Below are 15,600 nucleotides of genomic sequence, written 5' to 3'. Positions count from 1 at the left end.
AGCAACTTTTAGAAATAGAAGAAAATATAAACTATTTAATGGATAACTGCAGAAGGAATAATCTCTGAATTATAAGAACGTTTGAAAGAGAGAGAAAAAGTGAAATGAGAAATGGAAGACTATAGCTCAAAAATCCCCCCAATCATTGGGGGGAGTCTTATGAACAGATCCAGTAGGTGCAAAGACCACCTTAAAAATATATTCAAATAGGGGGCTGGAGCAATAGCACAGCGGGTAGGGCGTTTTCCTTGCATGCAGTTGACCCGGGTTCGATTCTCAGAATCCCATATGGTCCCCTGAGCATCGCCACGAGTTAATTCCTGAGTGCAAAGTCAGGAGTAACCCCTGTGCATCGCCGGGTGTGACCCAAAAAGCCAAAAATAAAATACATATATATATATATATTCAAATAGAATGACACCAAGACACAGTATAATCAGAATGGCAAGAACCAGAGAGAGAGAGAGAGAGAGAGAGAGAGAGAGAGAGAGTTGACATAAAGCAGCAAGAGAAAAATCTAAAATATAAGGGAAACAACAAAAAGCTCACAACAGATTTCTCATATGAAATCACACAAGCAAGAAAAGAATGGAATGTTATATTTACAGCACAGCATAAGAAAGATCTTAATTAAACCTAGGACTCTTTACTCAGAACACAGAATGAGAAAAATCTTGACCCTCAGATCCTCTGCCCGAAAGTCTATCATCCAGATTTGAGGAAGGGATAAAAACATTCTCAGACAAACAAGAACTCATCTAATTCATCTGATGATGAATACTAAATTATTCCCCACAAAAAAAATTAATGTCTCAGGACAAAATAACCAAAAAAATCTCCACAGGAAAATGGAGATAAATTCATTTGTGTCAATAATTTTTCTGAATACTCATGACTAAATTCTCCATGAAAATGTTCAGAGTGAAAGGATGAAAACAATCATAGAAGACAATAATAGACCAAAAAGAAAAAAAAAGAGCCCGGGACAGCTATACTTATACCATGCCAAATAATAATCAATCTAAAGAAGGTAAATAGATTAAAGTGACTGAATAAAAAAGGAATCAAGAAAAAGTTAAAGGATTTTTCCGAACAAAGAAGAATGAAGAAATTGTCTACAGTCACAGCAAAAACAGCACTGAAAGAGTTTGGTAGCAAAATAGGTATACATCAGGAAAGAAGAACAAGCACAAATCTACAACCTAAACACACACCTTAACTACCTAGAAAGGATCAACAAATGAACTCCAGAATTAGGAGATGGAAGGAATAAAATCTTTTTTAAAAAAATAGAATAGAAATCAATGAAAAAGAAATCAAGAAAAAAAATAGAGCCAATAAAATCAGAGCTGAGTCTTCAAATGAATAAGATAAACAAACTCTTTCTTGGTGATACTCACAAGGAAAACAATTTAAACTTCCCAAATAAATCAGATCAGAGATGAAAGGAGAGAAATTACAACAGATCCCTCAGAAATTCAAAATATTATAAGAGGTTACAATAAGCAACTTTATGCTGTTAAACGGGAGAAATGAGAAAAAATGGAGAGACTCTTAGAATCATGTAATCTTTAAAACTGAACAAGGGGGAAATAGAAAGTCTGAAGAGGTTAACTACAAAGCAAGGAATTGAAACAGTAATCAAAACTCTCCCCAAGAACAAAAGCCCTGGTCTAGATGGATTCATTGATAAGGTCTATCAAAATTCCAAAGATATACTACTTCTACTATAAAGCACTTCCAAAATATACAAGAAATAAGAATGCTTCCTAATAGCTTCTATGAAACCAACATTACAAGAATACTCAAAGCAGGTAAACGAAAAAAAAAAGAAACTTTAGACCAATTTCCCTGATAAACACTGACACAAAAAATCCTTAGCAAAATCTTAGGGAGTCAATTCAAAAAACATATCAAAAAGATCATAATCAAATGGGATTCACCCCAGGATTCAAGGGTGGGTCAACATATGCAAACAAATGAATGTAATATACAATATTAGTAAAAGGAAAGAAAAGATCATAATAAATAAATCAATGCAGAGAAAGCTGTTGACAAGTCCAAAATCCATGTATGATAAAAAAACAAAATAGAGATAGAAGAATTCTTTAAGATAGTAATGGTAGGGTTGGAGAGATATTACAATGGGTAGGGCACTTGCCTTGAACATGGCCAACCATCAAAATTCTGATGAGATTCTTTAAGGACTTCAAATGGACATAAAGTTTGTATGGAATCATGAAACACCTCAAACAGTCAAAGCCTTAGTAATAAATAAGAAATGGGGAGATACCACGCTACCTAACTTGAAACTATACTATAAACAATAGTATTCAAAACAACATAGAACTAGTAGAAAAAGAGATTCTGACCAATGAATTAGAATTGAAATCCTAAAGACAACCCCCCAGGTCTATGGAAAACTGATTTTCAACAAGGGAGCTGAGTAAGTTAAGACAGCTTCCTCCACAAATGGCATCGGGAAAACTGGATTATCACAAGAAAAAAGTGAAGCTGGAGTCATTTCTTACACCTTACACAAAAGTAAATTCAAAGTTGAGATAGAAATAATATATGTTGGGACTGGAGAGCAAATACAGCTAGCAGGGCTTGCAGACACCTTGCAGATGGTTGATTCAGACTTAATATGGCCTCTGAATACGGCCAGGAGTAATTCCTGAGTGCAGAGCCAGGAGTAAGCTCTGAGCACCCACCAAGTGTGGCTCAAAAACAGACAAAAAGAATATACTGCAGCACAATGGCAAGCACAACTAAAGTGAAAACTAAAAACTTTTTCTTAAGATCTGGAACAAGGCAATGTTCACTTTTTTTTTTTTTTTTTTTTTGCTTTTGGGTCACACCCGGCAATGCACAGGGGTTACTCCTGGCTCTGCACTCAGGAATCACCCCTGGCGGTGCTCAGGGGACCATATGGGATGCTAGGAATCGAACCCGGGTGGGCCGCGTGCAAGGCAAACGCCCTACCCGCTGTGCTATTGCTCCAGCCCCGGCAATGTTCACTTTTGACACTGCTTTTCAACTTAGATGTCCTGCCAGCATAATAAAACAGGGAAAACATATCAATGGAATACAGATTAGAAAAAAAGAGTAAAACTATCACTACGTTCAAATGACAGAATACACATATAAAACTCTAAAGACTACACAAAAAAACTATAGAAATAATTAACAAGTCTAGTAAAGCAGCAAGCTACAAAACCAATTCACATAAATCTGCTACGTTTCCATATACAACTATAATATGGAAAAACAGGAAGTAAAGAAAATAATACTTAAAAAAGAAAATAATACTATTTACAATTATATCAAAAACCTTATAAATAAAAACATAAAATATCAAAAAATACTAGAAAGTGAGCCTAAAAGTGTAGGTGAAAGAACTATGCATTGAAAACTATATGGTATTATTAAAAGAAATAGGAAAAGAAACAAAAAAAATTCTATGGTCATAAACTGGAACAAAAACATTATTTAAAAATCAATCTGCCATGGAGGCAGGGGAAGGGTGAGAAAGAGGGAGTATACCAGGGATATTGGTGGGGGAAGAATGTGCACTGATGGAGAGATGGGTGTTTGATCATTGTGTGATTGTAACCCAAACATGAAAGCTTGTAACTATCTCAGTGATTCAATAAAATTTAAAAAACAAAATCAATCTTACCTAAATCAAACACATATTCAAAGCAATTATATCAATAAACTAATAACATTCTTTAAGGAAACAAACCAAACAACTCTAAAATTTGTATGCAGCCATTGAAGACCAGAATAATCAAAATAATTAAACAAAATAAAGAAAAATGTAAAGCATCATAAGCCCTGATTTCAAAGTATACTACAAAGAAATAGTGCTTGAATGATATGTGTAGGATATCATTGGTTTGTCCTTTCTCCCTTGCCACAAAAAGCTTAGGTTTATCAGGTCACACCCATCACAGTGCTCATGAGTCACTCCTATTCCTTTGTTTATCTGTAACCACTTCTCTATGCTCTCTTCTCAAGCAATTAACCAGCTTTTTCCCCTAATCAGACTTTGTTAATTTGTAAGGTCAGATCTTTATAGGACACTGGACTTGTAAGTTAATATTGCCTTTTTCCTCTCCTTGTGTCTTTTTAATAGTTTACTTTAAAGCAATGTCCTTTTTGTATGGACAAAGGAAGGCAGTTAAATTATGGTTTTGTAACTTGGGATTTAATTGACTTTGAATATTATTTATTTCTGGGCATCTGCTTTCTCGACTCAAGCCTCAGTTGCCCTTAGTTCCTAGTACCCCAAAAGCAGGGTCCCGATGAGGAACTGAAGGGACCCAGGGCAAGCTGTGAGCTACCCTGGCATCGATATGGGCCAGGCCAAAGTGTCATGATTCTTAACTATAAGTTAAGAGCTTGATCATAGACAAATGCTGCCATGATCCAAAAGCAACAATGAGACTAGGACCCTGCTAGGAATAGGAAAGACTAATCTGGCCTGAGCACTGTAGTCTGAGATCGAGATGACCCCAGGAAAGCAATTCTATAAGCTTAATGCATCTCTTACTGTGTCCATACAAAATGATTAATATTATGAATGCTTATATGTTAGTTGGACAAGGAGAGGAGAAACACACCCATGGGATTCCGCTCTTGGGTGGGTCGTCCTGCTGAAAGAGAATCTGTCCTAGAAGAAGCATCCCATGAGGGAAAAGAACTTTAATCCTACTGATTGTGACCACACCTATGTGTAAACCCCAACCCCCTCATGCTGGGGGAATTTAACTAGGCTGAAAGAGTGGGCTGGGGGAATCCAGATCCAGATCCAGATCAGAGCGAGAAGGAGAATGAAGTAGCATGGGGGAGGGAGAAGCAGGAGGAGAATCAGAGGAGAATGGAGATGGGAATGGAATAAACTGTAACTGAGACCAACCAGCCTGGCCCTTGTTTCTTTCATCACCTGCCCATCGCCATCGACCTTCCCAGGGTGGGGGAAGCGGCGTGAGACTATCGAACGCTGGCAGTGGGAGAGATAGAGTGCCACTGTCCCCTTTTTGTGATTACACAGATATGGTACTGGAACAAAATCAGGCTCATAGACCAATAGACTTAAATTAAGGTCCAGAAATGAACCCACACATATACAAATTTGTAATTTAGGACAAAGGAACAAGACCAATGGAGACAAAATGTTCCTTTGTTTTCAAAAAATGTTGTGAAGACTTGACAACCACATGGAAAAAAATAAAAGTGAATCCCTATGTAACAATCATACACAAAAAGGTAATGCAAAATAGACTTGGATATTGGACTCCAAACTGTAAGATACATTGAAGAAAACATTAAAGACATACTCCAGGATCTCAAAATCTGAGAGGCATTTGGAAATTCAACCCCACTGACAAGGGAATCAAACCAAGAATATGTAAATGAGATTATAGGGGGGGGGGGATAGAGAGCTAGTACAGCAGGTAAGCTGCTAGCCTTGCACGTGACCTACCCAGATTTGATCCCCAGCACCCAATATAGTTCCCCAAGCTCCATCAGGAGTGATCTCTGAGGGCAGACACAGGAGTAAGCCCTGAGCACCAACAAGTGTGGCCCCCAAACAAACAAACAAAAACAGAAAAAGAAAAGATATAACTTCATTAATCACCAAGGAAAAGGGCATATACCCAAAAAACAGAAGTGCTGGGACTGTAAATTGGTGCAACTTCTTTTTGTGTGTGTTTTTTGTTTGTGTTTTGGGCCACACCTGGCAGTGCTCAAGGCTTACTCCTGGCTCTGCACTCAGGAATTACTTCAGTGGGCTCCAGGAACCATATTGGATGCCAGGGGTCAAACATGGGTTAGCCGCATGAAAACAAACGCCCTACCTGCTGTACTATTGCTCCAGCCCCCTTGTGCAACTTCTATGCAAAATGATACGAAGATTCCTAATTCAGCAATACTATTCTAAGTCAGTATATACAGATGAGAAAATATTACTTAGAAATGCTATTTGCACATATATATATTTATAGAAGCATTATTCATAATAGACATTGGAACTCTGGTTAAGTATGATCACATATACAAAAACAGTGAAGATAATCCCTTAAAACAACAGAAGATTGTAAATCAATAAAATCTATTAAAAAGAAAATTAATCACATACTCATTACCTATTTCATAAAAATAAATACATTTTAAAAATTCATTTGATATAAAGTTTGTAAAATCTCCATTCTGATTGGTGAAGCTTTCTGTGCATCATCATGAATGAGGATCTACACACAAACAGATTTTCTATAAAAATGGATGCTTCCTTAGTGACTGTAACTTTTAAATTTTTACTGTTACTATTCTAAAATACCCTAGATGTTCCCTAGATATCTATAAAAGAATTCTGAATACTATTTACAAGAATTATCTTTGTATATTTCAATTCTTTTTATTTTCCCTTGGTCACAACTCAGCAGTGCTCAGGGCTTACTTCTGGCACTGTGAGAAGGATCACTGGTTGTGTTGCCTGGGACACCATATATGGTGCCAGGGATTGAACCCAGTTGGCCACATAAAAGACAAACATTTCATTTCCTGAGAGAGACAGACATAGAAAGATTGCCTCATCTGTGGAATATAAAATAACAGAATAGGAGACTAACACCCAAGAATAGTAGAAATAAGTACCAGGAGGTTTGTTCCATGGCTTGGATGCCGGCCTCACATTCTGGGGGAACAGGCAGTTCAGAGAAGAGAACACCAAGTAAAGTGTGGTTGGAGGACCCGCTCGGGATGGGAGAGGCGTGCTGAAAGTAGACTATAGATTGAACACGAGGGCCACTCAATACCTCTATTGCAAATCACAACACCCAAAAGGAGAGAAAGAACAAAAGAGAATGCCCTGCCACAGAGGCAGGGGAGGGTGGGGGGGATGGGACTGGGAGGTGGGAGGGATACTGGGATCATCGGTGGTGGAAAATGGTCACTGGTGGAGGGATGGGTATTTGAGCATTGTATGTCTGAAACACAAGCACGAAAATAAGTAAATCTGTAACTGTACCCTCACAGTGATTCACTAATAAAAAATTAAAAATTAAAATAAGATAGAAGACTCAAAGATAAAATAACTTAAAAAATAAAATAACTATAGTTAAACATCAAAAAAATTAAAAAAGAGACAAACATTTCATTTCTTAAAGTAAATGTTAAAATACCATGATACCCCACAGGGCCAGTTAAATGTATGGAAAATTTTCCTCCATTCAAAATTGCCTTAGTGGGTTGTTTATTGAAAAATTAAAAAGTAGAACAAAAATTCAAATGTATATTATATTATATACTTTTCTACTAAATGCCATCATTCTCACAACCATCATTATTTTTGTCTCATATTATCTGCTTAATGTTACACTTAACTGAATGGTGATTAACATTTTTTTCAAATGAATTACTATTTGTGCTGGAGCGATAGCACAGTGGGTAGGGCGTTTGCCTTGCATGAGGCCAACCCAGGTTCAATTCCATTGTCCCTCTCGGAGAGCCTGGCAAGCTACCAAGGGTATCTCGTCCACATGGCAGAGCCTGGCAAGCTACCCATGGCACATTCTATATGTCAAAAACAGTAACAACAAGTCTCACAATGGAGATGTTACTGGTGCCTGCTCGAGCAAATGGATGAACAACGCAACGACAGTGCTACAGTGCAGTGCTAGCTGGAAGCAGTAGTGAGTTTCTCAGTCTTTCTTTCTACCTATTTTCAGGATTAAGTCGACATTTACAATTCTTATTGTTAATGCTAAAGACTCATATCTAAAAATCAAAGAGAAAAATGTAATTTAAATGTTCCATGGCCACATTTGATATAATAAACATAAATTTCAACATTTTCATACCTGAGTAAATTTGAATTCTTGCTTAACATTTTTGAAGTGAGAAGACATTGCTTTAATTCGATCTTCATAGTCTTGTAACTGATGTTGAAGGTTTGATTTTTCATTTTGCAGCTTGGATAACTGTAAATAAATAAATGATTAATGTTAAATTTATTGATAAAATTCACTGTCACTGTCACTGCCATCCCGTTGTTCATTGATTTGTTCGAGCGGGTACCAGTAATGGCTCTCATTGTGAGACTTATTGTTACTGTTTTTGGCATATCCAATACGCCTCGGGTAGCTTGCCAGGTTCTGCTGTGCGGGCACGATACTCTCAGTAGCTTGCCGGGCTCTCTGAGGGGGGTGGAGGAATTGAACACGGGTCGGCCACGTGAAAGGCAAACGCCCTACCGCTGTGCTATCGCTCCAGCCCATTGATAAAATTATCAAATAAATTAATTGATACAATTAATATGATAAATTCATTAAATTATTTATCAAGCTTCAGTAATCAGTAATGAAGATTTTACAAACTTTATATCAAACTAATTTTTTAAATGCATTTACTTTTTTAAAAAAGTATGTGATTTTATTTTTAAAATATATTTTATAAATTTACAATATTCTGGAGTGTTAAGGGTTTATTTTTAAACTTATTTATAAATAATAAATAATAAATGCTAAGATTAAGGTCCTGCTAAGTATTTGTCAAGTTAATAGACCATAAACCAATCCAAAATTAAGTCCTCAATTACTCTGCATCTTTATTCATGGGAAACTCTAAAAAATGACTGATTTTTAAAGCACTGTTAAAGAGTGCTAAAATTAATGTAAGATTACTGTGAGAAAATTAGCATCATGGGGTTGAGAGATAACTCAGTAGCTGAAACACACATTTTGTATGCAGATGGCCTGGGTTTAATTCCTGGTACACATAGTTCCCTAAACACCACCTTAAGCAATCCCCAAGCACCGACTCAGTAGTACCTCTGAGCACTGCCAGGGATGCCCTCCAAAGAGCAAAACATAAATTAGCACAATATTATAAAATAGCACTGCACTGCAGCACTGTTGTCCCATTGTTCATCTATTTGCTGGAGCCGGCACCAGTAATATCTCCATTGTGAGACTTGTCGTTACTGTTTTTTGCATATTGAATGCACCACGAGTAGCTTGCCAGGCTCTGCTGTGTAGGCGGGATACTCTCGGTAGCTTGCCGGGCTCTCCGAGAGGGACGGAGGAATCGAACCGGGGTCGGCCGCATGCAGGGCAAACACCCTACCCACTCAATAAAACTGTCACACTTGCAGCATTAATAGAATACACTATGAAAGTATTTTTTCTACAGCAAAACTATATTATGAAAGGAAAAATGAGTATATTTCATAATTAAATCACAAAATCTTGGGGCTGGAGTGATAGCACAGCAGGTAGGGCATTTGCCTTGCATGTGGCCAACCTGGGTTCGATTCCCAGCATCCCATATAGTCCCCCAAGCACTGCCAGGAGTAATTCCAGAGTGCATGAGCCAGAAGTAACCCCTGTGCATCACCAGGTATGACCCAAAAAGGAAAAAAAAATCTCTAAGTCCAAGAAAAACATACAAAAGGTATAACAAAAACACAAAGCCTGAGCTATTTGACTTGCAGCTGGACTGAAGGAATCCCTGAATTCCTATTCAAAATCAGTAGTTTTGGGCTAAGCTTATCAGAATGGAGAGCTAACTTTTATGTGCTTAGAACTTGATTCTTAACATTCTGAGGTGCATTTATTTGTGTTAGAATCTGAAATCAACGCCAAGTTACGTAAATGAAAAGCACAACACTGTGGGAAGTTATAGATTCTTAGGAACATTAGAATAAATCAACCTTCAAAGTAATGTGAAAGTGCAACATAACTGGACAGTGCCTCCCTGAAATCTTGAGCTGTGGCCCTCAATGGGGCTACAACTGAGAACGTGCCAGCACAGTACACATTTAAGAGCAAAGAAAGAAAAACAAAAATGCAAATTTTCAGCTAAGGAAAAAAGGAAATAACTTATTTGTCATGTCCTATGCTCTAAGTTAATTAATAACAACAATAATACATATATTCTTACATTGATTTTATACCATTTAGTGTGCATCATTAATTTGTGCTTATATCAGGTTTTTTTAATTTGCTGGGGGGCTGGGGGCTCCATTCCCAGATCTATGCTGGACTCACTCCTGGCGGTGTTCAGGAACCCAGGAGGCACCATGGGGGAACACACCCAGGCTTCCTACACTCAAAGTATATATTTCAACCCTTTGAGCTGTTTCTCCATCTCATAATTTATTGGGAGTTTGGGGGGAGGTGTTAATTGTTAGAAGAATAGGAGACAAGAAATAGTAAAGAAATTATGATGCACGATGCATAGGAGGCAAATGCTCTACCAAGTTTGATCCCTGGCAACACAAAGCCTCCCAAGCAGCCCTGTGTATAGCCCTGAAGGCCCTTAGCACTACCAGATGGCAAGAGTAATCCCCTGGCACTGCGAGGCAACCCACCTCGAATGTCCGAGTTAGCTGAGACTCACAAGTGAAGCCCTGAGCCTCCTAAGCACTACTCGGAGCTCTTTATTTTATTTTATTTTATTTTATTTTATTTTATTTTATTTTATTTTATTTTATTTTATTTATTTTTGCTTTTTGGGTCACACCCTGCAATGCACAGGGGTTACTCCTGGCTCTTCACTCAGAAATTACTCCTGGCAGTGCTCAGGAGACCAAATGGGATGCTGGGAATCAAACCCAGGGCAGCTGCATGCAAGGCAAATGCCCTACCCGCTGTGCTCCAGCCCTGGAGCTCTTTATTTTTTGACTGGTTGTTTTAAACTAAACATTTTCAAATCCCTAAATGCTGAATTCCTTAATCCCCAGTGAAATGATGGGGAGGGGGATCCTCTTGGAGGTAAATTAGGTTTAAATTAGGATATGAGGGTAGAAACCTCTCCGATTGGTATTACTTCACATCAGCAGAGGAAGAGAAAAAGACAAGAGCTCCCTCCCTCCCTCCCTTCCTCCCTCATCTCTCTCTCTTTCTCTCTCTCTCTCTCTCTCTCTCTCTCTCTCTCTCTCCCACTCCCTCCCTACCTCTCTCCATCTCTCCCTCCCTCCCTCTCAGGTCAGGCAATTCAAGGAATCAGACTACCTAGGATGAAAAAAATTAAAAACACAGTTATGTGAACCTGTAATAACACAGACATTTGAGGAAAAAAAAAACTAAAATGTCTACATTTAAGTACAACTAAAATATTAAATATTTAAAAATTAATTAGAAAGTAAGGGTACTGAAAAGAATGAAAATGAAAGCAAACATTCACAATATGAAAATTATAAAATTACTACTTGCTAATGAGATAAAAGAAGGTGGAAGTTGAAGTGACCTTTTCTCTATTTTCTTTTAAAGATGAAAGGGCAGGGAATGCACGGATACAGAAGACTATCACTGTCATCCCATTGCTCATTGATTTGTCTGAGCGGGCACCAGTAACGTCTCTCATTGAGAGACTTATTGTTACTGTTTTGGGCATATCGAATACACACGGGTAGCTTGCCAGGCTCTGCCGAGTGGACTCGATACTCTCGGTAGCTTGCCGGGCTCTCCGAGAGGGGCGGAGGAATCGAACTCAGGTCGGCCTCGTGAAAGGCAAACGCCCAACCGCTGTGCTATCACTCCAGCCCATACAGAAGACAACAGACACAAATAGCTTTTAAAACATTTTAAACCTTTCTTTTTTATCTTTTATATACAGGTTACATTATTTATTTATATATATATATTTATATATATATATATATATATATATTATCTCCAACGACCTGGGGGTCACACCTATAAGCCACCTCCTACCGGCTCCAGATAATCTCCTCACCCGCCACCCTCCAGAACTCATGGCTGCTTCTCCTGGAAAAGAGCATAAAAATGAGGCCCCAATAACCATGCCACTGGACTCTGCGCCAGGCTGTTTTCACTTGGGGCACCCCAGAGGGGGGGCGGGTAAAAGCCCTCCCTGCCCCAAGGGACCCAGCCCCGGCAGAGGACCTCCACTATCCAACCACCACCATGCTCCAGGCCACTTTCCATACTTTCCACCCGAGCCTCATACACGAGTGAACATATTCCTGGACCACGCGGCTGCAAAGCAACCGGAGAGACACATCATCATAGAGGGAAATAAATATATATGCCTCTCGGAGAGCTCAACAAGCTACCAAGAGCATCCCGCCCGAAGAAGAGCCTGGCAAGCTCCCCATGGCGTATTTGATATGCAAAAAACAGTTACAATAACATGTCTCATTCCCCTGACCCTGAAAGAGCCTCCAATCACTGGGAAATACGAGTAAGGAGAGGCTGCGAAAATCTCAGGGCTGGGATGAATGGAAACGTTACTGGTGCCCGCTCGAGTACATCGATGAAGAACGGGATGACAGTGATACAGTGATACAGGTTTTTAATGTTAGACAATTTCAGTAGTCAGTATCTCTTGTGATCAGGTCTGGAGCCATAGTACAATGAATAAAGAGTTTGCCTTGCTTACAGTCGACACAGGTTCAATCCCTGGTGTCCCATATGGTACATGAAGCATGGCCTGGGGTGATTCCTGAGTGCAGAGCCAGGAGTAAGCCCTGAGCATTGCCAGGTGTGACTCAAAAAAAAAAAACCAAAAATAAACTCAATTTTTTTTTTCTTTTGGGTCACACCCAGAGATGCGCAGGGGTTACTCCTGGCTCTGCACTCAGGAATTACTCCTGGTGGTGCTCGGTGGACTTTATGGGGTGCTGGGAATCGAACCCAGGTCAGCTGCATGAAGGCAAACGCCCTACCCGTTGTGCTATTGCTCCAGCCCCTCAAATTTATTTTTCTCTTTAAGTAAATTAGATTTTTGTTAAAAACAGCAGACAACAGATTTTCATTTTTATAGTAATTCTCTTTGAGTTTTGTATCTTCATAGCTACAGTCCTTTCTATCAATAACTTTTTAGTTATTGTCATTTTTCTCAATAGGCACCTTTTTTGGAGGGGAGAGGATAATATCTAATATTTTATTCCTTTATTAGGTTTGAATAGCTTAAACTTTCAAGAGTTGCTTTTTAATTATTTGCACTTAATCAGGTCAAGTGATAATGGACCTTATTATTCTTTTTAATTTTCTATAATTCCTTAAAGTAGTTAATACTGATAATACACACGAACATTTCTGTGAAAAAAAAAACATTTTAGCAAAAATACTAAAATCCAATGTGTGAGCGGAACATCAGCTTACCTTAGTGTTCTAATTACAACACAGTGAGATAGTCATTATATATCCCATTACAGGAAAAAATACAGGCTCAGGACTCCTAAGTAGAATCTGAACCCAAGTTTGGATATTCCTTCGCATCATTCCTCAGTACTCTGTACTAAATCTCCTGTACTTCCTAATGTTACTCCATTGAAAACACAAAACAGGCTCTCCGCCAAGATGTGACCCCGGGGGCTGCACGTGTGTGGCCTCGCCACAGCTGCACAAGCATGATTCCAGAGTCCAGCTAAACTACTTTTGGTACCGGCAGCTCCTTGCAGAATGTCTCCAGACTGAGAACTAAGCCGCAGCCCCATGTCTGCCCAGGAGGGGAAAGGTTTTTCTCTCTCATCTTTTCCTTGCTGGGGGGAAGGGCGTGGTGACTGCCATATTATGAGGACCACTAATGAGAGATACAAGCTTGCAATGATCCAATTTCTGGCAGAAATTTCCCTGGATTTAGTTGCTAAAATACAGAAATCCAAAACCCCACGGCCGCAATAGCAGCGGTGTGACCTCATTTCTCTTCACAGCAGGTCTGACTCTAGTGGGGGAACTCCTAACAATAATAGTGAGTTTTTTGTTGAAATATTGAATGTAACCAAAATAAATAGAAGGTAAAGTGAAATTTACCAGTTGGGGGGGGGGTGGAGGGATGGGAAGTATACTGGGGTTTTTTTTTGGTGGTGGAATATGGGCACTGGTGAAGGGATGGTTGTTTCAGCATTGTATAACTGAGACTTAAACCTGAAAGCATGTAATTTTCCACATGGTGGTTCAATGAAAAAAAAAAAGAAAAGAAAACACAAAACAGAAACTACAGCCTTGTGGCTAGAGATAGTGCTGACAGGAGAAATACTTGAGTGAAGATCCAGGAGTAACCCCTGAGCATCACCAGATGTGGCTCCAAAACAAAGACTAGGAAAAAAAGCAACTACAGCCTTGAGTAAATAAGGCAGGATTAAATAGACATGAGCAAATATTCTAGAAAAAAATATAGTAGTTTACATTTTTTAAAAAATAGTGGTTTTTTTTCCCTTTTAGAAGGGAAACAGTATCTTCCATCCTATAGCATAAACATTATCTGTTCTTGCACCCTCTTCCACACAACAAATTGCTATGTGTTGGGACTTTAAACTGACTTGTTAAGGTTTTCAAAAGTCTGCTGAGATGTTTACAATTTTATTTTTTAGAACTACTGTGCATTGGTTGCCAGTAGCTTTGCAAGAGTCTTTACAATGCCTCACAGTGTGAAAATACCCTGGGGCAATTTAATGCTCACTTGGAGAAGTTGCAAAGGTGCATTTTACTCTCTTAACAAAATATCGACCTTCAAACTTTTTCAAGTCGCCTTCAGCCTTAAACTGCGTGCGGAAACTCGCAGAGAAAAATTAACCAAAGCCTGTTTTCTTTCTAAAAACCCCCAAATAGCTTGCGACCCCCAGGTCCCTTAGCAAAACGCTGCCTTGCGACCAAGTGGGCTCTGGAACCAACCAGCCTCGTGTCCTGCCCGGAAGGCTGAAGGCGAGCAGGTGGGAAAGAGAAGAGAAATGAGAGTCTTTCTAAAGATTCCGCCTTCAGAATCCTGAATGTCGGAATTATCCGGTTCAATATATTTTACGTGTCAGTTCCGTTTCAACATCTTTTATACGAGAAGGCACCGAAACGGGTAGAGGGAGAAGAGTGGGGCGTAGCTCTAGACAAAGATGGGATTAAAGGAGGGAAACGAGGTAAAGGTTTTGGGGGAGCTGGGCAGCTAGAAAACGCCCCCCCCCCGAAACCTCCCCCCTCTCCCCTGTCTTCTTCACCTGATTTTCCAGTATCTTGTTTTCCTCGTTCGCCACGGGGATGGAGAGCCCATCGTCCCACTTCAGCTCCTCCAGGAACTCGCTGGTCATGTTGAAAAGGAGCTGGGAAACCTCGGACAGGCAGAACAAAGTAAAGAAGTAAGAATTTAAAAATTCCGCTTTCACCTATCACCTGCATAGAGCAGCGGAGCCGCCGGGAAAAGCGACTCAGCAGGCATCCACCGCGGCCCTAGCAACCGTCCGCGCCCTTAGTTACCAAACCGGAAGCGCCGGTCCAGAGCCCAAGCTTCCGGTTGAGAACTCCCGAGGAGTTGGGGATGCTTTTCCTTCGTCAGCAGGTGGAGAGGCAAATAATTTTTTTTCCTTCCCACCGGGCTTCCCAGGGGCTGCACCCGCCTGGCTGCCCGTCGGGCTCTGCCTCCGCGGGGTGGACAGTCTGTAGCGCCTGCAGGTGGCCGCGGGATGCGAGAGTCCCCGGGTAGCCGCGCGCTCCGCCACCTCCTGATCACTTTCGGAAGGGGAGCGAACCAAAAAATTAAACCGGTTTCTTTGTCAAGTGGTGTTTGCGGAGTTGTGTCGATGAACTCTCGTGTAGCTGAAGCAGACGCGTATTTGGAAGCACAAGTATGCCCTGGAAG

The 15,600-nt window shown here is 39.9% G+C and overlaps 1 protein-coding gene across 1 annotated transcript in view; it reads right to left on the bottom strand.

Moving 5' to 3' along the window:
* CCDC39 (coiled-coil domain containing 39) overlaps positions 1–15,163 on the bottom strand; it is a 58,742-nt gene extending 43,579 nt beyond the window's left edge. The window contains exons 1-2 of the mRNA XM_055126469.1: positions 14,963–15,163; positions 7,869–7,988 (exon numbers count right to left, since the gene is read on the bottom strand). Coding sequence (XP_054982444.1) covers positions 7,869–7,988; positions 14,963–15,052 — 210 coding nt within the window. The 5' untranslated portion in view covers positions 15,053–15,163. The remainder of the gene's footprint in view (positions 1–7,868; positions 7,989–14,962) is intronic.
* Between the last annotated feature and the right edge of the window lie 437 nt (positions 15,164–15,600).

This window comes from Sorex araneus, chromosome 2 (genome assembly GCF_027595985.1).
Source record: "Sorex araneus isolate mSorAra2 chromosome 2, mSorAra2.pri, whole genome shotgun sequence".
NCBI classification, from domain to species: domain Eukaryota; kingdom Metazoa; phylum Chordata; class Mammalia; order Eulipotyphla; family Soricidae; genus Sorex; species Sorex araneus.
This window is presented reverse-complemented; position numbering and strand designations above follow the sequence as displayed.